Here is a 21,851-nt window from a genome sequence, read left to right on the forward strand (position 1 = left end):
GTTGCGTTCATCAACTTGAGACGTTAAGATTTAAGTATCATCTGCCCAGTAATTAGCTAGCTAACTAGCTTCGGCGCCCTTCAGACCGAAACACAGTTATGTTTACACATTACTGCCTCACGGCAGAAATAGGCGCCGTATTTTAGTAAAAAAAGTACGAGTAAATCGTAGTGTGCGTAAGCTTATATATCACTGTGGTTATAGATCCAAAGGAGATAGGGCCTAGGTACGATTAAAAATGAACCTTATTTGCGGGCACCTAAAGTAGCTATTTCTTTAAAAGGTGTAACGAAGTGAGCCTTCTGTTACTACTCTTTACTCTGTGACCAGGTGGTATCTTCGTGAATCGATGATACAAAGAATGTATAGTTATGAAGATAGACCGATAGTCAGTTTGTAATAGTTTCCAGTTGAAGGCTTCTACCCCTATAGGTATAAGGTAAAAGGTACAGGACGTTCAGCTGATAGTAATTGCAACGCCCTGCCCATATCAATGCAGTCCCGCTCAGGCTTCTTGAAATACCCAAAAATTCTGAGCGGCACTACAACTGCGCTCGTCACCTTGAGACAAAAGATGTATTACCTAGGATATTAAATACACTACCTGATGATCTTAAAGATATATATCTAAAAAGATAAAAAACTTTAAATCTAAAAAAATACTAATTGTAAGCTAAACCAGGAATGCCTATTTGAATATTTTAATATAACTACTATTTGTTATATTAAGCCTTAAGTACTGAAAATAATTATTGTAATGCGAACTTACCGCTCGCACATAAACCTTAGAGATTTTCCGACTGTATTTATTAATGTATATATTAAGATCATTTTGTTCATTGAATAAAAAAAGGTGATCTACCCCAGTGGCGCCTTTTTCTGCCTTCAACAATTGGTGTTGCACCAGGCACTGAAAATTACTGGGCTATTTTGACTATTTTGTCTCAAAGTTACGAAGCGTACTCGCAGTGCCGCTCAGATCTTGGGTTTTTCAAGAATTCTGAGCGGAGCTGCATTGAAACGTATCACTGACCATCAGGTAAACAGATTACTAGTATCGTCACCTTTTCACAAGTTTCAATAGTCATAAAATTACAACAGACGGACTTATATAATGTTACTAGCTGACCCATCAAACGCTGTATTGCTATATAAAGTAATAAAAAATATTAATTGAAATTTTATATGTATAAAAAATTGACGACGACCGATTCGACCGAAACAGAATAACATAAAAATCGCAATGCAAACATAGGTGTTGATCTTAGAGGGTTTTGAAGTTGTATGTATTTTAATGCATTCAGCAAAATATTCAAAAGTTGTCAAAAAACAATATTTAGAGGTTACCCTGAACATTTTGGGGTATGTAAAATAGATGTTGGCCGATTCGCAGACACTTTCACACAACTTTCACGGTTCAGTCGTTTCGGAGGAGTTTGGTAACAAACACCGCAACACGAGAACTTTATATATAAAATAAGTATTGATATCTTTATTTATAAAAAAAATTGTGTCACTTGGTTTGTCCGCGATGAACTCCTAAACCGATTTTAATAAATGTTGCACACTACAGTGTGATCTTCCTTGAGATAGGAAAGGATGAAAAGAAAGAAATAAAATACGGAACAATGAAATAATAGTTGATATAATGATTGAACTTCTAAAAACTTATAATCAAAAATACAAATCGGATATATCTTCTCTAATTCAATTGAAAAAAATCTAGAAAAACGTTCCAAACCACAATCATGTCGTAATTGTTTTAAGAACACAAAACTGGACAAGTAATTCATATTAACAGACTGACATAAAATGATAGCCCTACTGTCACTCTTTAAATGACATCATGACTTAGTAACCCAACCCACATATTGTATGGTTTACACTAACATTCATTAAACTTTAAACATGAATTCCTTAAAATGTGATGTTTGTCGCTTGGAACGTTTTTCAGGAACAACATCCAGTTATCAACCGGAAGACAAAATAATTCGCACCTTTTATCATCCAAATTAATAGATAATATATGCAGAAATAAATTTCTTTTATTTCTGTTTTCTTTCGTTTAGATTTTCACAATATATTTTGACATTTAAACATATACGGCCTTACAAATAAAATTGGCGTAAAGTTATAACTAAGCATAAACCAAGAATATGTAAAATGTTTACAATTTGACATGACAGGACGTATAACGTTTCCCGCGTATATTTGCAAGGCAGCTTGTCATTCGGAAAACTTCAGAATTATCATTGTACTGACAGTGTTGTCAACAATATTGTAAACATTTTGCATGTTCTTTGTTTATCATCAGTTATATTATACCAAGTTTATTTGTAAGCCCGATACAGTTTATAGATGTAAATACTACGTAATAAGAGGCGGAACTGCCTAAGTAAAAATTTAAATTCAGTTTAGTATGAAATGTGCAGTGATTTGATATAAGTTTGAAATAGTACAGTATCGCAATAATAATATTACAGTGTCGCGATTGGCGACGAAGTATAATCCGGCTAAGTTTGAAAGCGAACATTTGCCACTGACCTGTATAAATACCATTGGACAGGCTGTTCCATATGTTTGACAGCAAATTTTTTGTATCTATTTGAAGCGCCACCCGAGAGCGTCTGCGAGAGAAGCGTATCTGAAGTATTATTGCATTTTGAATTAATTTCGGTCGTTTTCTGTGCTATTTATACTTCGAAAATCAATGTAATAAAGTACACAATTATATTTGTTAAATAGTTTCCCTATCGATGTTTGTTTAACTGAGGTTGTCATCACTAGTTTTAGTACCGCAGACTCTCGCTATAGCCAAATGGCGCGCTTAAATGGCGAATATCACCGAGCACAAAAGCACTTTGACAGCCGCCAGTCCAGTGGCATATAGTAGGGGTCAGTGACAGTTGCTTAAAACGTAGTGAATTTATGCTATCTCCTTTTTCTTTAAGATTATTATCTGTCAATCTGTCAATGACTGCACGTTTCATACATTCGAGTGAATCGTTTTTTTCTTAGAGAGTTTCACTAGCCTGAATTTAATAGAAACTTAAAATTATGCATTCTTATATATATGAACTTAGTTACAAACTCAGAAACATGTTAAGGAACCTAAATTACAAAGCTACTTGAGAATCTAATCCGTTAATGTCTACTTATTAGGTTTAGCATTTGATAAATAAAAAGCTAAACACATATTATTCACACACACACATACAAATACACAATACACCCAAAATTATATATAAAATAGTTATTGTTGTCATCATTAATTGCATAACCACAATTGTTAGTCAAACAGTCTTAAAATATGTTGATGTGTTTGCATTGACATTTTGCATTGCACAACTAGGAAGACACTAAAAGGCATAAAAAGGCATTTATTTTCTCAAAATTGATTCCTTTAGAATTCTTTTTGATGACATTTCTTATACTACTAGATACTACTACCGCTTCGGAAACAAATGGCGCTCTGAGAGAGAAGAAGCGGCGCCAGAAACTCTCCCAGCATTCTTTTTTTTTGCGCTCTTTTCAATAAAAATATACAATATTGTCATTTCTATCGCTATAAAATAATCACAATCTAGTCCCAGGCTGTCCGATCATTTAGATATTCAGCAGTGGAGTAATAGGATTTACGACAGAGCCATTTTTTTATAAAACATTCAAATTTATTTATGGATAATGCCTGAACAGAGGCTGGGACTTTATTATAGAAGTATATACATTTACCTTTAAAGCTATTATGTATCTTATGAAGCCTACTACAATTAGTTAGAAGCAATCCCTTATTTCTAGTGTTATAATAATGAAAATCACTATTAAGAGCAAAAAGATGACGATTTTTGTGAACATAATATATAAAATTTTCATAAATGTACTGACAATGAACAGTCATAATATTTATTTCTTTAAATTTTTCTTAGAGAGACTGTCTATAACCAAGCTGATATATAGCACGAACAGCTCTCTTTTGCAGTGCAAACACTATATCAATGTCAGCATCATGACCCCATAGTAATATACCGTACGTCATGATGCTGTGAAAATAACTAAAGTACACTAATCTAGCGGTCGCAACATTCGTGTACTCTCTAATCTTTCTAACTGCATATGCCGTAGAGCTGAGTCTATCTGCTAGATGGGTAATATGTGGACCCCACTGAAGCTTTTTATCTAACCTTGATACCCAGAAGACCGTAGTGTCCATAAGTTCCAATCTCTGGCCATTTATAAGTACGTTGGTTTGTACCTCCGCTGTGTTTGGTGTAATGAACCGTAAACACTTTGTTTTTTACTGTTTAAGTGCAGATTATTCGTCTCAAACCAACGCACTATCTTTGAGAGTGCATTGCTTACCTCGTCATCAATATCCGCACCTCGCTTCACTTTAAAAATAGTGAAGTAGCATCAGCAAACAATACAATCTCATGGCTATCATCTACCACAAACGGTAGATCGTTAATATATATAAGAAACAAGAAAGGACCGAGAATAGAACCCTGTGGAACACCTATTCCCACAGGTTTACCCGAAGACCGTTTGCCACTTACATCGACTATCTGAACTCTTTCGCTTAAATATGATTTTAACAAATTTAGGGCTCTATTTTTCACTCCATAATGTTTTAGTTTTAGGAGTAAAGTTTCATGGTGGACGCAGTCAAATGCTTTTGACAAATCACAAAAAATGCCCAATGCATCCTGTGACTCTTCCCAGGCGTCAAAGATGTGCTTAATGAGTCTAGTACCGGCATTAATTGTTGATAAGCCCCTAGTGAAACCAAACTGATTTTTGTTCATTAATTTACAAAAATGCATTTGTAGCTGTTGAAGCAAAAGTTTTTCAAAAATTTTACTAATAACAGGCAGCACTGAAATAGGTCTGAAATTAGCAGGGTCAAAAGAACTACCCGATTTAAACAAAGGTATAACTTTGCTGTATTTCATGAGGTCAGGGAACACACCCTCATCTATACATTCATTAAATATTATTGCTAATTCAGGTGCTATAATGTCAAGTATGTATTTTACAATATTAGTCGAATGGCCCCATAGGTCTTTTGTATTTTTTAGGTTAATTAATTTGAAGATTTTTATTATATCGCTACCTGTAACATACTTAAATTTCAAATCAGTGGAAGATACTGGTACGTGTAATTTAAGCATATCATATGCTGCTTTTAGCGAAGAGTTAAGGTCTTTGGTCGTGACAATCGGGATTTGGGAGAAGTATTTATCAAATTCCTTTGCAATTTCTATTTCCGAATTTATAACGCGATTATTAATATTTAAACAGATAGAGGTGTTACGGCAATTCGATCTACCAGTTTCATTGTTAATTACACTCCAAGTCGCTTTTACTTTATTATTACTGTTTTTAATTTTATCTGCAATGAAACGTGTTTTCGCTTCATGACAAACTACTTTAAAGAGCTTGGAGTATTTTTTTACATATATTTTAAATTCTTCTTCACTATTATTGTAATGTTTCTCATAATAAAGTCATATAAGCGTTTACGACTTTTGTGGATACCCATTGTTGCCCAATCATTAAAACAACGTTTGTTGTTTACTGTCATCGTTGCTGTAGTAAAAATCCTGTCAAATTCCTCACAGAAGGAATTGAAGACTAAGTTATAGTGAAAATTAGCAGTTTAACCACAGTGTAAAAATGGTCTCGTATTTACCAAATTATTTCTAAACCTATCAAGACGGCTACCCGTAACTGGTATAATCGTCACCTTTTTTGGTCTGACATTGTCCAATCTTGTATTTACTTTTATAAGTTGCCCACTATGGTCGGACTGAAGATTATTATTATTGATGATTATTAAATATTATCTAAACAGGTTGCTGTTGTAGAAGTGATTCTAATAGGTTCCCAAAACACATTGAACAAATTGAAACTTTGAAATAAATTTTTAAGGCTAGTACAATTGGCCTAAGGTTCAAGCAAGTTTATATTAAAATCTCCACACACTATAATTGACATGCTAGTTTTGCTAAATTTTGATACTACCTCCTCCATTCTATGTTGGAATTGTTCATATGATGCAGTGGGGGGGGGGCGGTATACACTTACGATAATAAATTGCTCTAGTTCTATACAAGCTATCTCAATTAGTTGTTCTATAGAGAGATTAACAATATCTCTTCTATTTTTACATTTTAGTCTGTTATTAATAATAATTAGGGAACTTCCATGTATTGCCCTACTTCTACAAAACGAACTGTTCTTCTACTACTTTATGTTCTCTAAAACTAAACTGGAGCTGATGACTCTTACGCCAATGTTCTGTAATACATAATATATCTATATTACAGCAGCTCAAAAACAGTTCAATTTCTAATTCCTTACTTGAGATACCTTGTATATTCTGGTGAACAATATTTATGAGCTTTATATTATGATTATCTATAGCAGTAACATTTATATTTGGTGAATGTTGCCTATTTTGTATGATATTGTAAGAGTTGTCCTCCCTTGTCAAAACTGACCCCCCATGTCACGGCCTAATCTAGTTTGGGGTCGACGGTAATTTTAAGTAAATTTTATTTTTGCAATAAATAAAGATTTATTTTAATTATTTATTATGAACAGTCTGACAGAACAACGACTGTCAGGACTGCTATTATAGAAACAAAATAGAATACATAAATAATAAGTAAAATTATTAAATCCACTTACATTATAAATTTTTTATATCTTTGATGTAACCCTAAGCAGATTAATCAATAGCTTTTCCTTACCACAGAGACTGTAAGCTTCAACATATTTCCTTTCTATTTATTTACATTTTCCGTGTCAAAAATTGGATCAAACCCTTTACAACGCCCTTAAGAAGATCAAATAGAAATGCTTTCTTGTACTCTGAACGATGGAATTTACTGAATAATATTTATTTTATTCGGCGAGCTCGATATTTACATATTTTGTTCGATCTTAATATATATAAATTACGTGACACGTTGTTTGTCCGCGATGGACTCCTAAACTAATGAACGGATTTAAATGGGGATTACTTCATGGAGTGCAGTTTTCTCCAACTTGAGAGATAGGATACTTTTTATTTCGATTTGGGACCCATAATTATTTTTATTTCTAATATTTGTTTTGTATGGACATATTTTCTATGAGAGAATTTAGTGACGCACGGTTTGACAGTTCCACTGTGAAACAATTTCATTATAACAACAATGATCCGTGCATTTATTATGAAATAATTCTTGATGTTTTGAAATATTATTGGCAAATTCCTATAAAATGGATTTTTTTTTTTATTATCTACAGAACAAAGTCAGTTGGGTCATCTAGTTATTTTATATTTCTTAGACCAAGTTAAAAATGAATTGTTTCTAATTTTACCAATATAGATATACAATATATAAATGGCTAAATTGCAATGCAATGGGTTGATCGGTAGTCCTTATTTGATTTTAAAAGCGAAATTGTCGGCAGCAGTACACATTTCAGCTTCCACAAATTTAACCGTAACTACTGCAGAAATAAATGACAGTAAATCAATTTTTCAACAAATTAAAATAAATATAACAATAAATACCAACATTTTTATTTTATGAAAATAAAGGACGAGACAAGCAGGGCGTTCAGCTGATGGTAATTGATACGCCCTGCTCATTACAGCCCAATGAAGTGCCGCTCAAGATTATTGAAGAAGCCAAAAATTCTGAGCGGCACTACAACTCGTCACCTTGAGACATAAGATGTCAAGTCTCATTTGCCCAGTAATTTCACTAGCTACGGCGCCTTTCAGACCGAAACACAGTAATTACTGCTTCATGGCAGAAATACCTAATGGCTCATTTGTGTTTATTTTTTTTTACTCCTTTAAATAACTATATTTTAGCCTCATTGTGCATTAAATGCTATTTAATGAAGATATACTTCTTCATAATCAGCCGGAAGACGTCCATTGCTGGACAAAGGCCTCCCCCAAAGATCTCCACGACGATCGGTCCTGCACTGTATTATCCTTATTGCATCCAACGTATTCCGGCGATTACGAAAAATTATCCAGAATTTTAAAGATTAAAATAAATTCTTTATTAAATTATTGTTCTTTCTACAAACTTTTGTTTTGTTTTGGCGGCGACATGGGACGGGTCGTCCCCTTCCCTAAAATATGGTTTGGACGATTTCTGGCTCATGCATCATGCTCGTGAACGGGCGCTGCTTGTGGTGGTGGGATGATCCTGTTGCCGGAGGCTTCAGATTCTTAAAAGTTATAACATATTATCTTGTAAAATGCTCACAGAATACCTTTATTTATTTACGGTGTGTGTGGATGATGCAGCTACTGTACTCAATAACTTTTGTTTTACTCGTATAAGGCATTGGATATTTAATATTTGAGTTTGTTTTTGCATCACTTTACATATTATATTGTAATTGAAATGATTTGTAAAACGATGAAAATGTTAATCTTGATTTAAATGAGTGGCAATGACTTTCTTGCTAGTTCTTCTCATAAGCTCAACCCTCTACGAAGTAGCAGTAGATTAATAAGGAAAAAAAATTGACATTCATAAGTGTCATTTTTGGGACCTACATGAATTAAGTGATTTTTGATTTTTTTATTTTATGCCAAAGAGATATACGTGCGTGTATAAGTACACAAACACTATTTTTTTATTTATCTCTCAAACACGGAAAGCTTTTAATTATAGTACTGAATTCCGACTATTGTTTTGTAAATTTTTATTTTAAATCTTCGCAAATAAATGATTTATTTTGATTTGTTTAGCTCCGCGAATACGAGGTCTCCGAAGTATTCCACCGCGACAGCGACGATCGAAAGTACGACGTGATCAAACTAGACAAACTTAGCCACAACAGCATCGACGTTCTCGACGGGAACCGAGCGCTGTCCATCGCCGACGAGGTGGAAAGAGAAGAAGCGCCCAGGATCTATGCAGACGGTGCCCTGACCACACCAGATGGTGCCTATTCGTTCTATTCAATGTATGTTGTTTTCTAATCATTCAAAATAATTAGAAGTTTCTTTGTAAAGTTGAACATTTTTAAAAATCGGGAAGTTGAAGGTATATTTTGAGAAATCTCAAAACAACTACGAAAAGTAATGTTTTCTAAATATGTTTTTATTTTTTGGAATAGTTTTTCAACGGCTTTACCGATCGACTGAAAACTGCGTGAAATTCGGTTTATTCATTCAAAAGCAATTACGGTTTAATAATTTATTAAATAGGGTTTTATCTACTTTTATCAGACTTGACAGCTTGAAGAGCTCAAAATCGTCATAGTTTCAATTTGAAGCATTTAGGTATAGAATTAGCGGGAAATTGTAGGATGTTGCAGTTGGGAAGTTGCAGTTAGCGGGATGGCCTTTGGAAAACAATGGGAGTAAGGTGGTTAAGTGGGACTCACAAGAGCCTACGTGCCTACCCACTAAACACCACCTGAGGTTGACTTTGATCATGTTAAGCCTTTATCGCAGACGAGCTCTCTTTTGGGAGAGAGAGGCGCAAGTGGCACTCCTTTGGGAGTATCCCCTGGGATGCAATAGCACAGAAGTTGCTATCTGGATAGGACTAGTGACATCAGAAGGAGACATGAGAAGGATGAATCTTTATTCATAATTTAATTTTTTCTATATAAAAGAAATGGGGAGTTGTGAGGGAACCGTCCATGGACCTCCGCAACACAAGAGATGCGTTGCTGATGCTGTCTTAAAGTTAAGAGTATACTCTTAGCTTGAAGTTTGAAGCTACGGCGCCCTTCAGACCGAAACACAGTAATGTTTACACATTACTGCTTCACGGCAGTAATAGGCGCCGTTGTTGTACCCATAAACTAGCCGGCATCCTGTGCAAAGGAGCCTTCCACAAGGACGCCATAACGCCAAAAAATTGATAAACCAGTAAATCGCAATTATCCCCAAACTAGATAATTTGAGCTACTTAGTTAGCACGGCGACGATATAAAGCAAATATAAATAAAAAGCTATACTATATAAGCTGCTTCAATTTTAGATATTAAGTGTCAATTTACAAGAATTATCTTTTCGTAGAACAAATAATGCATCAAGTACAACAGAAGAGCCGAGGTCAGCGAACGAGCTCCCGACGTCGGGCCCCACAGCGAGCGAGCAATCAGCATTGCGGAGCTTAGCGCGACGATACCGGGCGAGGAGACGACGTAAGATGCGTGCCGATAACACGAACCCTGCTGAGAGGAGAAAGAGAAAAAGAGCGAGTAAGTATCTCTTATTAAACGGACTTCAAAAACAGAAGCTTTCGTGTTTGTTTTATGTTTTTTTGATGCGAAACTTTTATTCGGACGTTCGGGCCGCTCATCGCACGTGCTGTCTACTCGAGCGTCAGATTTGATTGCGTTACATGAGAACGTCAGATTTAGGAACGTTACACGATAATGTATATATTTATAGGTCCCTAAAACCAAAACGTAAACAGGTTTCAGTAGGCAATGATGTTTTCAAAGACAATTTTTTTTATATTTCGTATTTGAATCGTATGTTGGAACGATTTGAAAGACATTTCTGAACTACACCTTCGTGCGTTTGTATGGATGTATATTGGCGGAAAATATGTGCGAGCACCCGTTACATTAGCGTGGGTTAACTGGCTGAAATGTTACATAAAAATCCATTTTTACATACATACATAAAATCACGCCTCTTTCCCGTAGGGGTAGGCAGAGGCCACTTCTTTCCACTTGCTACGATCCTTACATACTTGTTTCGCTTCTTCCACTTTCATTATTCCTTTCATACATGCTCTCCGGTTTAGGGTACTCTTGACCTGGCCTTTTTTCAAGACGTCCCTTATTTGATCTTGAAACGTCCGCCTAGGTCTACCCCTTCCAACACATTCATTAACACTGTCCTTATACACTTTCTTCGTCAATCGTTCTTCATTCATTCTCTCGACATGTCCAAACCATCTCTGCATACCTTTCTCAATTTTTGTCACAACATCTTCTTTCAGACCACAACGTTTCAATTCCATTTTTACCCTAGGTTTTACTCTTTTTTTCATATTATGACAGACTGCAATAGTGGCCAATTACAATTTCAAGCTTAAATGAAGAATTCAAATAGCTTTCTGCGTTGCACATGAACCATTGATAGGAATCGAATTCCATATAAATCTAAACGTTTTTTGTGGAAAAAAAGGACGCTTGTTCTCCTTTTATCATGTATCATATCATATCGTCTATGGATCACTTTTGATTACCTATAGTTACCGAATATCGTATTATTTTACATTTACTTTTTTATATAATAACTTTTGTTTTGTATTATTTTACATTTACTTTTTTGACTTACTCATTCACTATTTGACGTTTGAGTATGTTTGTTGCATCACTTTACATATATTGCAATTGAAATGATTTGTAAAATGATGAAAATGTAAATATTGATTTAAAAGAGTGGCAATGAATTTCTTGCTACTTCTTCTCATTAGCTCAACCCTTTACGAAGTAGCAATAAGAATTATTTTTCGACAATCATAAGCGTCATTTCCGTGATCATCTATATCTACATCAATTAAGTGATTTTGATATGATTTGATTTGATGATGGTTATATATATTAACATATAAAAAAAATATAACCTCATCTATTTCCTAGGATTGCTGGATTGTCGAGTATCAGACTGGGGCGAGTGGAGTCCATGCCGCAGTGATGCAGGCTGTGTGGGCTCAGCGCTTCGCACAAGAAGGATCATCCGACGTCAACGACAAGGGGGTAATCCTTGCCCCCCCACAGTGCAATCCAGATGGTGTGCCACAAACTGTACTGCACACCAAGACTGGCGGATTAACCTCACGTAATTTCTGATTTTTATGTAATGGACTGACCTCCATCTATAAAGCATCACAACTCGACTGTCAACATCAATACAATAAAATAAAATACAATAGTATTCTTATTAATATGAACTTTAAATAATTACTAGTTTAAAAAATTAAAAAACACGCTTTTTATAGAAAACATAACCAAAAACAGAAAATTATATAAATGAATGGAATAATTTTATCAAAATAATGTATTGTCATCGGTCCTCGATATATCTACGAAGTTTGAACGAAATCTGGCCGTTTTAAGTGGGTCAAAACCGCGCCCAAATGAGTCGGTTACAAATAAACATACATACAGGTGAAGCTAATAAAAAGTGTGTAAAAACGATAATTGAAACCCACTGTAAATGCAGTCATTGCTCATACGGATAGTTAAGGTTACTGGTTTTCTAATAATATCGTCTTAAGATGTCATGATCTAGAGGTCAGTCGTAATAAAAGCACATTAAAAAAAATTGTAAGAATTTGCGTAAAAACATTGTTGTGTTGTCGAATTTATTACATCAGGAAATGTATTTCACCAAAGAAGTCTTGCAAGTTATGAAAACACAAAAATTTGTCGCTATTGTTTGTCAAGAGTTTTCACTGTTTGTAAATTTCATATTTCTTAACACGGCCTATTAAAAAAATAAGGACTCCGTGTCACCTTACATAACAGTGTAGCACCAAAACAAGCCGATTAATGAATACATAGCCCCACGCACACACTCACACTACTACAGGCCGATAGGCGGACATTATGAGAATTGTCATCGTCTGTGACAGATCAGTTTGCGTCTCAATAAAATATTTTAAAAATGCCGTCGTGCGTTGTGTAAAAGTGTTAAAACGATATTTTATAAGTATTTGTGGCCATATATTAAGGGAGAAAAATTGTGTAACTAGTATCCCTCGTAACCGCACACACTAGCATAACGGTGCTTTACTTGCTAATATCACGGCGTGGAGTCCTTCTTTTTTTACTCATCCGTGATTTCTTAACAGTTATCAGTAACAAATTTAACAGCCTTAATTACGTAAAAGGTCTAAGTTCTAATAAATGTAGTATTTTATTTGTCCGATTTCTATTATTTTTGCGTTGACATTTGTATTGTCCGTCCAAATATTTTTTTTATGTAAACCACTCTTTTCTATTAAAAAAAATATCATAAATGTAAAGATATATTAAGTAACAGACTGCTCGTGTGGTGTAGGTTAGCTTATGTTGTTTGACGCTGTATCTAAAAGCTTTCTTTTTCGTTTGTCTATGGTAAGCATTAAGATTAAGATTAAACACCTTAGGTTAAGGATTGGTCTCCGCTGCGCTCCAACTAGATACCGCAGGCGAAGTCGCAAAGTTTGGCAACTAATACTACGCCATTGTGTGACGTTGATGTGCCACATGTTTCATTAAACTTTGCTAATAATTGAAACTAAAATGCCGGGTTGCGTAGTAAAACGTTGTAAAAAGAATACTCGAGAAAATATAAGAAAGACACTGGAATCACATATCATCAGTAAGTATTTTGGATTTTATTTGGTAATTTCAATGTAAAATAGCATGAAGCGTATGTTGCAAGATTTGAAAAACGCCATTGAGTGTCGAGATGCCACGCACACAAGCATCTCATAGTTGCCTTAATAGAATACTATTGTTCTTAGGTAGTGCGGTATCTATTTGGAGCGAAGCGGAGACCAATCCTTCTAATCTCGATCTAAGTTCGACACATTATCGAACGTGGCTGATGTTACCCGCAACTGTCTTTCGTAAATATTTTTTCAAGGGATTAATCTAATACTTAGAGGTACATAAAAATGCTTCAGTACAAAATGCTAAACAAATAAAAATTTACAGATATTTAAATAATTCAAGCATATTATTGTCTTAAGGTTTCTTGTGGGCCTCTACATTATAAATATTAATGAATTATTTAAATCATATGTTCCTTGAAATTCGTTTTAAAAATTAGTCGAATTAATTAGAAATAAATATTTTTCTGTTTTTCAAGAAAGTGAATGATATGTTATGGATCTTACGTAGATTTAACTGTACCATTGTCTTAAGAACAATAACTTCAAACAAATAAAAAATACTTGAAGGAAATTACTTTTATCATATTATGGATTCATTATATAATTACCAATTTTCCCAAATAAATCGATTATAAACTTACTAAGCATATTAATTTCCGTAATATGTTGTTTTAGCTTAACTAAACTTACTTAAAGTGTGCATATTCATAATGGTAAGAGAAATAATATACCTAATACAGTTTTGTCAATTAGTAATATAGTCTGTTCTTACAAACATATCTCTTTAACTTACCTAGACTACCATAAACAAATAAAGAACGTTTCTTTCGAATATATGAATCTGTAGATATTTTTATCTACACCCATGCTTTAAATCCTCTATTAAAGATTCTTAAACTGTTAGCTTATTGCCTTCATAAAACACCCAATGTCCTAATAACCATTACATCATCCAAACGAGTGTTGTAATGAAATTCAGTACAACATTACAACACTCGTTTGTATGATGCAATTAATGGCTGGTAGGACTGGTTTTTTTAATGTTAGCAGTACGCTTACTGTTTCAGAATCTTTTATAGAGACGCAGTCATCGAATATTCTATATTCACCATGCTTTCAGAATCGTATACACTTCTATAGTAAGGCCAACGAGTTGAGATAAAGAATGTAAACAAAGTTTCAGGGCTTCAAAACATTTTTATTTGAATAAATAATATACAAATTTTCGATTACCTATTCTAATCGCTTTCGTCTGTGTTAGTCAAAGATGACTCGTCGGAAGAGTCCGAATAAGCCGTATTTACGACAATATAGCTCGTTGGTCTTAGTATAGACACAGATCTAATAACCGATCTTGAGCCACTATACGGGTGAATTAATTTGCACGGCCTGCATCTAAAACGCTTAATTTTAAGACCCAGTGATACATCTTCCCTACCAAGCAGCGCGTCAAAGTAATACTGTATTATTACTCTCATTGTTCACGTCTGCTAACATGTCTGGTTGTTCGATATATTATGATTTATTGATTGATGATTAAAAGTTATTTACTCGATAGCATAAAACACCAAAGTAAAACTTTGAGCGACGTTTTTTACCGTTTTACTACTAAACGACCCATTTTTGGAGTAGTATATCAAATTTGCTAGACTTTTAATGAATTTTACTCAAACCTCACAAGAAAATATTTGCACTTATGTCATTAATATTATCACAAAATGAAATAAGGTTAAACGCTTACGTAAATTGCTAGTACTGAGATTTATCCGTGTCTATGGTTATTTTGAATGAGTTCTTCGGTCGAGATGACGATATAGAAATAAAATGGAGCCGGCTCTAGATTGTCTCTTAATTAAAAAAAAAAACAATGAAAGTCTCATAAATACTAATTCCTGATTTGACCGATATATAAAGTTGACAAAAAGGTATAAGTGAAGTAATAATAATGAAAGTAGGGTGGAATAAAATGAAATGATTGAGATAAAAAGCGTCGCATTTAGAACATTTTGAATCATCAAATGGGCTATTCAGCCAATATGCAGAGATTTTACAAAATATCTCAAACAACAGTGGCCTAGAATACTGGCATACAAAATACTCAACTCGAACGCAATGGAACTGACAACAAACATCGAACGTAATGAAAATCTCGAAGCTTCTAGCAATATTCGCCTTGTGAATTCTGTGTGAATAAACGAAACAGAATTCACGTTGCTGAGTGCTAAGTTTTTTTTAATTTGTTTTGTATAATATACATTCGAAAAGCTAGCAATTTTAATCGTAATAAGGATAATGGTTTGATTCTTGAACTTCGTTATTGCCTTGGTTTTGGTATTATGTGGCCGCCGGTCGGAAAGTGGGTTAATAATACGTTCACATATTTTATTTTTTATTTTTATGTAATGTTTAATATGTTACGTATGTTCTTCATTTATTTTTGTTTGTTGATTAAATAGTTTGACAGACTAAGGTACATGTAGTTACAATAACCATACAATCAGCCTAGCACAACTCTCTAAGAAAAAAGCGATTCACTATATTGTATGTAACGTGCAGTCATTGATAGATTGACAGATGACGGCTATAATCTGGTAAACAACGTAGATAGCCGAAATCAACTACGTTTTAAACAACTTACTTCGTTCACTTTCAAACTTAGCCGGATTAAACATCGTCGACAATCGCCATGCTGCGATTACTACTATTTCAAACTTATGTCAAATGACTGCACGTTTCATACTAAACTAAATTTCTATTTTTACGTAGGCAGTCCCGCCTCTTATTACGTAGTATTTACATCCTCTTTGATACAACTAGATGCCAGCCACTGACAGTCTGAATATTTTCTTAAAAGGGCTGTATAAAACAGTTGTAGAGACTCACAAATGATTTTCTAAAGGGCTAAAATTAAAATAGCTTGTTCGTATCTTAACTCTAAGTGATTGAGGCCGACTTTGTTTTTCGCTGTTTTGCTTGCAGTTATTATTGTACTATATTCTTGTTTATTTATATTCAAATTTTGTTATTATTTGATTTCTACAGCTTAATTATGTTTGATAGTATTCTTCAATATTTTCAATACCTTCTTTTTCAGTTAATAGTACATTAGCAAGGGATTATGTTAATCTGTTAGTCTATTAAATCATCTTTGTGCTGTAACATTGCAATTGTTATGACGGGATCTGACGATATATATTTTATTAATTTGTGTGATGTCGATATTATTTAGATCCAATTGCATGAATAGTGATCGCTGCGGAACTGCGGTGGCGGCGAGAAACTGTTGACACATTGACACTTGACACTAATAGATCATCAATCAATCTACGTGGCGTCTAATTCGTTTTGGTCTTTGATTCCCTAATTCACGACACACACTACTGTCGACGTACATACCTTCGGGTCTTTTTGGTCAATTTGTACAGCAGAGTGAGACCACTGGATTCCATATTTGCGCCAGTCTAAAACCGTCCTCCCTATTAAAATTGTTATAATGCTTTTTAACTTCATTTTGCTTCTCTAACAAGCCGTGGAGTGTATTAGCGTTCAGCAGAAATCAATTGTGGGTTGTGCAGCTCGATCCAATGGTTAGTACCGGCTTTAAGCAAGTGTTCGGCTATTGCGGATTTTTTAGGATCGTTATTTTTTACTGCGCTGATGTGTTCCTTAACGCGTTGAGAAATATTTCTTTTTGTCTGTCCGATAAAGGAGCTTCCGTAGCTGTATTCAGTTTTATAGACCGTGCAGAAGTTTAAAGTTCCGCGATGATAAAAGTTTAAAAACATACATCTTTGCGTCTGCCATTTGATGCCTTTACGTAATTTAATAACCTTACACAATCAGAAGAAGTATTAAATATCTTCAAAGCACCTACTTTCACATAATAACATTACAGTTATAATTAGAAACAAAATATTTGTATTGATATCAATGTAATTTCAATCAGTAAAATTCGTTATTGTAGTCAATACGTTATCAATTAATTATATCAATAGAATTATTGATTCGTTCACGTGTTTCATGTTAAAGTATTTATTATATGTCAGAACCAATATAATACACTACATTTTTTATGGTAATGGCAATACGGAAATAGATGCGGGCCTTTTTTATGTGCATACCCTTCTTGTGGTAAAAGAATTACAGTATGAACATATTTGTAGATTGGTTTCATAAAACATGATGTTTACTAATGTTTGATATATATATAATGTAAGATACGGGAATATTGAATTCATGTCTACTAGCAATTATGACAGCATTTTTTGTATCATCATCATCATCAGGCGGAAGACGTCCACTGCTGGACAAAGGCCTCCCCCAAAGATCTCCACTATGATCGGTCCTGCGCTCATCCAACGTATTCCGGCGATCGTCGCTCGGTCCATCTTGTGGGGGGCCTACCAACACTGCGTCTTCCGGTACGTGGTCGCCATTCGAGGACTTTTCTGTCCCACCGGCCATCTGTCCGTCGAACTATATCCTCTGCTACTTCAGTTTTGCAATCATTTGGGCTATATCGATCGTATATAAGGCTGTTATATCACTATTAATTGTATATTTTGACGTTAATAAATTGTGGCGACGGAATATTTATAGAGCTTATTTAGAATTCCTGGTATGATCGTTATTCTTGGCGGGCTGTACCAGCACAATACAGTAATGGGACTGTACTTTAAATTCATACAAGAGCGCCAGAATCGACGCACACACGCAAACACATGATTTACACTGCCGAAATCCTGATTATGACGAACCACCACTCACATAATATTTTAGCCAAAATTGATAACAACACTTTTATTGATATTCAAAAAGTGTTGTTTTAATTGCATTTGCTGTTATAGATAAGGTTTAAGTCAAATTTAACGTTAGTTTAACTTTAGTAACGCTGACATTAACATAGACTGCGGAATGTGTTGCACCATCGTATTCCTTGGCATAGTTCCAGTTAATGTTAAAAAGTGAAATATCAAGTCAAGTTTATTTGATTTTTTTGACATGTCGCTATTTAGCTATTTTACATTAACAATAGCTTTAAGCTGCGAAGATTGAATGGTTCAGTTAACAGTTAAACTTATGACCTCATTTCAAAATTGCCAAATAGCGTAACACATTTTTTGCTTAACCGGTTCTTGAACATGTTTAATTATTGATATTCAATCATTTATTGTGGATTTCCAAAGGATTAAAAAGTCGTCATATACATATAATATAATATTCCAAAGAAGCAGCTTTTATTTTTAATACATTAAATGTTATATAGATAAGTTTGTATGTAGCGTAAGTTATGGTCAAAGCCTTCTGTGAAATACTTAGATTCGAGTGTTTTCCTCGTATTATTTAACAAGTGTAGCAAGATAATTTAAGTGATAACCCTTACAATTAGAAATAGGCATTACGGTGCAATTCTTCATAAAATATAAAAGTGTAATTTTGAATTTATGTTTTATATATTCACATAAACACATAGACATAATAGTAAATCGTTTTTTATCTGTGGTTGTACCAAAGAAAGTATTAATTGTATCAGACTTAAATGTTTAACAGTTATTCAATGCTTAACAATTAGTAATATATTGAAATATGTAACAAAAATATAAGTTTACTTTCATAACTATATAACATGACTTTAATTAAACTTTAATTTCTAAGATAAGTTAAACATTACTCTTTTAATTTGAGTTTATCTCTCTTTATCTGTCCAACAATATTATATTTTAATGCTTTTGTTAAGCTTTATGAGAAGTATTAGAACCAACTGCATGTGCTCTTCGTATGGGGCAGTACTGCCACTGTTTTCCAATTTACATACAGGCACAGTCCTCTGTTTTGAAGTAACAATAAATTCCGTTTCCACATTAGTTATATATCTCATGCTGCACGCAGTGGTCGCGTGCCTTTATAGCATAGCGCGCCACTCTGAGTGAAGCAGCTTAGTCTCGACACAGCATTATCAATCAACTATTTTTTTGCTTTTTTAATACAGTAATGGTAATGTATGGTATTTTTTATCTACACCTATGTTTTAAATCCTCTATTAAAGTTTCTAAAACAGTTAGCTTATCGCCAACATTAAAACACGCAATGTCCTAATAACCATTACATCATCCAAACGAGTGTTGTAATGAAATTCAGTACAACATTACATCATCCGTTTTCATAATAACACTCCTTTGGATGATATTATGGTTACTAGGACTGGCTGTTTTAATGTTAGCAGTAAGCTAACTATTTCGGAATCTTTTAAGAGGATTCATGTTATGGGTCTCCATTCTACTAAACCCTCATTCGTGTTTTAATACCCCTTATTACACAACAGTTGCATAAATAACTATTATGCATTGGTTAGTACCTAATTATTATTTAATCAATTTATATTTATAATTTCATTCAACATTTGATTAAGACTTACACATATTATAACCAAAATCAAAACTACATCAAAATTCTGCTAACATTTAATTATATAGATATTTTTTTTTTAAATAAGTAAACACTAATATTATTATTCAAGGTAATTAATTAATGTTCTTTGATAATCTGTCTCCTTATACGATGTAATAATTAATTAATGATAAATTTTTTTTTTAGTTATACCTACCAAAACTTGTTATTGTAAAAATTACTGACTATGATTATTTTTACAGTGTAATTTATTCTGATTTCTTAATAAAATATGAAATATGATTTGAGTTTTATTTATAACTTAGGTAGGTATAGTAATAATCTGTAGACTAACCAACCTAACACAATAGCTATAATAAGCCGATGTTTAAAATTCAAATAATAATTCAGAAGTCATCAATCGTATTATTAAAAAAGTATGTTAAAAAAAATTAAAATAAAGAAATGTCATAACATAACATTTTTAGAATATTGCAGATGAAAAAAACCTAATATTAATTCTCTGTTAATTAGAAGGGCTATTCCCACTAATAGAGATGTCTTCGCGCTGTTTAAAACACATATCCTAAAGAATCATTAAGAGAAAAATTTACGGTCTTTCCAAATATTCAGTCTATCTCTTACTTGAGATAAAAGTCGTCACTATCGTTGACTTTTCTGTCCCAATAAACTTATCGACGGTAACTCACCTTATCCGTACACGCTGTCTGTCAATGGGACGACGTATAGCTTACCAGCGATAGAATTTTGTATGGAAATTGCAATTCACGCGTCCCAATATAAGGCGATAAGAATGACTTATTGGGTATATTGGGACAGCTTCAGATTATTGACAGCTAATGACTGATAGTAGAAGGTAGTTATCTCTATCTGTAGTATATTGGGAACGGCCGTTAAAGTAATAAATATTTTTTAACTGTTCCATCTCAATATATTCTTGAAAATGTTGTGTATGTTTATAGGCACACTATACGTTCCCGCCCGCTTCGCTTGGCGCATTTTAAAAGGAAATAAATTAAGTTTTATTCATCTTATTACAAATAAAATGAAAAAAAAATAGTAGCCTTAAACCATCTAGGATAAATTTTGCATCGAATGGTGGTAGTTTCATGTCGATCGAGTGGTTTAGGCGTGATTGAGCCTCAAACAAAGACCATTTTTATTATACATTATATGTAGAAGAAAGAGGAAGCTACATAGATTAGCGAATATTTTGAAACTGTGTTAATCATAATGTTAACACCAGGAACAAACGTAAATGGGTTACAACTAATTACATTAAGTCGAGTTAGTAAGTCTGTGTTGGTGTGTTCTAAAATTCAAATTAATTGTAAAAGAAACTTTTGTGTGGGAAAGGTTAATACCTTAATCTAAATGATACCACAGATGCGGAATGAAGCGACTGCCGTCAAGCTATTTAATAATTAAGGTAATTAGCCAGAAAACCTCTTCTTAGTACTTAGTAGCATACTTTTTCGAATGGGTGGTACTTTTTGACCCTTAATATAACTGATTGTAAATCTTACTTTGAGTCTAGTCCTTTCAATGGAGGAATGTGGTAGATTCTCCAAGGATGACCTTTTTCTCAAACGGAATGAATATAAACATGGTAAACGCAAATTGAATTCCAATATAGCAAAATAAATCGCAAAAGACCTGGATAATTTTAAATTTGACTTTAAAGCCTATTTTGAGTTGAATTATCTCAATGAAGAGCGGCGGTAGATCGCTTAGGTCGACCCATGTGGGGACGAATCGCCCACCGTTGGACTAAATATTAACATTTTCCCAACGATATGAATATTTATTTTATGACTATAAGGGACGGGACAAGCAGTACGTTCATCTGATGGTAATTGATACCCATAACAATGTAGTACCGCTCAGGATTCTTGAAAATCCCAAAAATTTTGATCGGCACCACAATTGACACTTACTTGTTACTTATTTACTTCAGACATAAGATGTTAAGTCTCGTTTGCCCAGTACTTTTACTTACTACGGCGGACTTCAGACCGTTGTGGTACCCATAATCTAGCCAGCGTCCTGTGCAAAAGAACCTCCCAC

At 33.8% G+C, this 21,851-nt stretch overlaps 2 protein-coding genes across 2 annotated transcripts in view; one reads left to right on the forward strand and one right to left on the reverse strand.

The window, feature by feature from the left end:
* LOC126974378 (spondin-2) overlaps window positions 1-20,066 on the forward strand; it is an 85,474-nt gene extending 65,408 nt beyond the window's left edge. Inside the window, exons 6-8 of the mRNA XM_050821855.1 lie at window positions 8,768-8,985; window positions 10,052-10,236; window positions 11,635-20,066. Of these exons, the coding sequence (XP_050677812.1) occupies window positions 8,768-8,985; window positions 10,052-10,236; window positions 11,635-11,837 (606 nt within the window). The 3' untranslated portion in view covers window positions 11,838-20,066. The remainder of the gene's footprint in view (window positions 1-8,767; window positions 8,986-10,051; window positions 10,237-11,634) is intronic.
* LOC126974376 (delta-1-pyrroline-5-carboxylate synthase) overlaps window positions 1-21,851 on the reverse strand; it is a 649,376-nt gene that overhangs the window by 141,319 nt on the left and 486,206 nt on the right. The gene's annotated exons all lie outside the window — the stretch shown is intronic.

The sequence above is a fragment of the Leptidea sinapis genome, chromosome 32 (genome assembly GCF_905404315.1).
Source record: "Leptidea sinapis chromosome 32, ilLepSina1.1, whole genome shotgun sequence".
In the NCBI taxonomy this organism is placed as follows: domain Eukaryota; kingdom Metazoa; phylum Arthropoda; class Insecta; order Lepidoptera; family Pieridae; genus Leptidea; species Leptidea sinapis.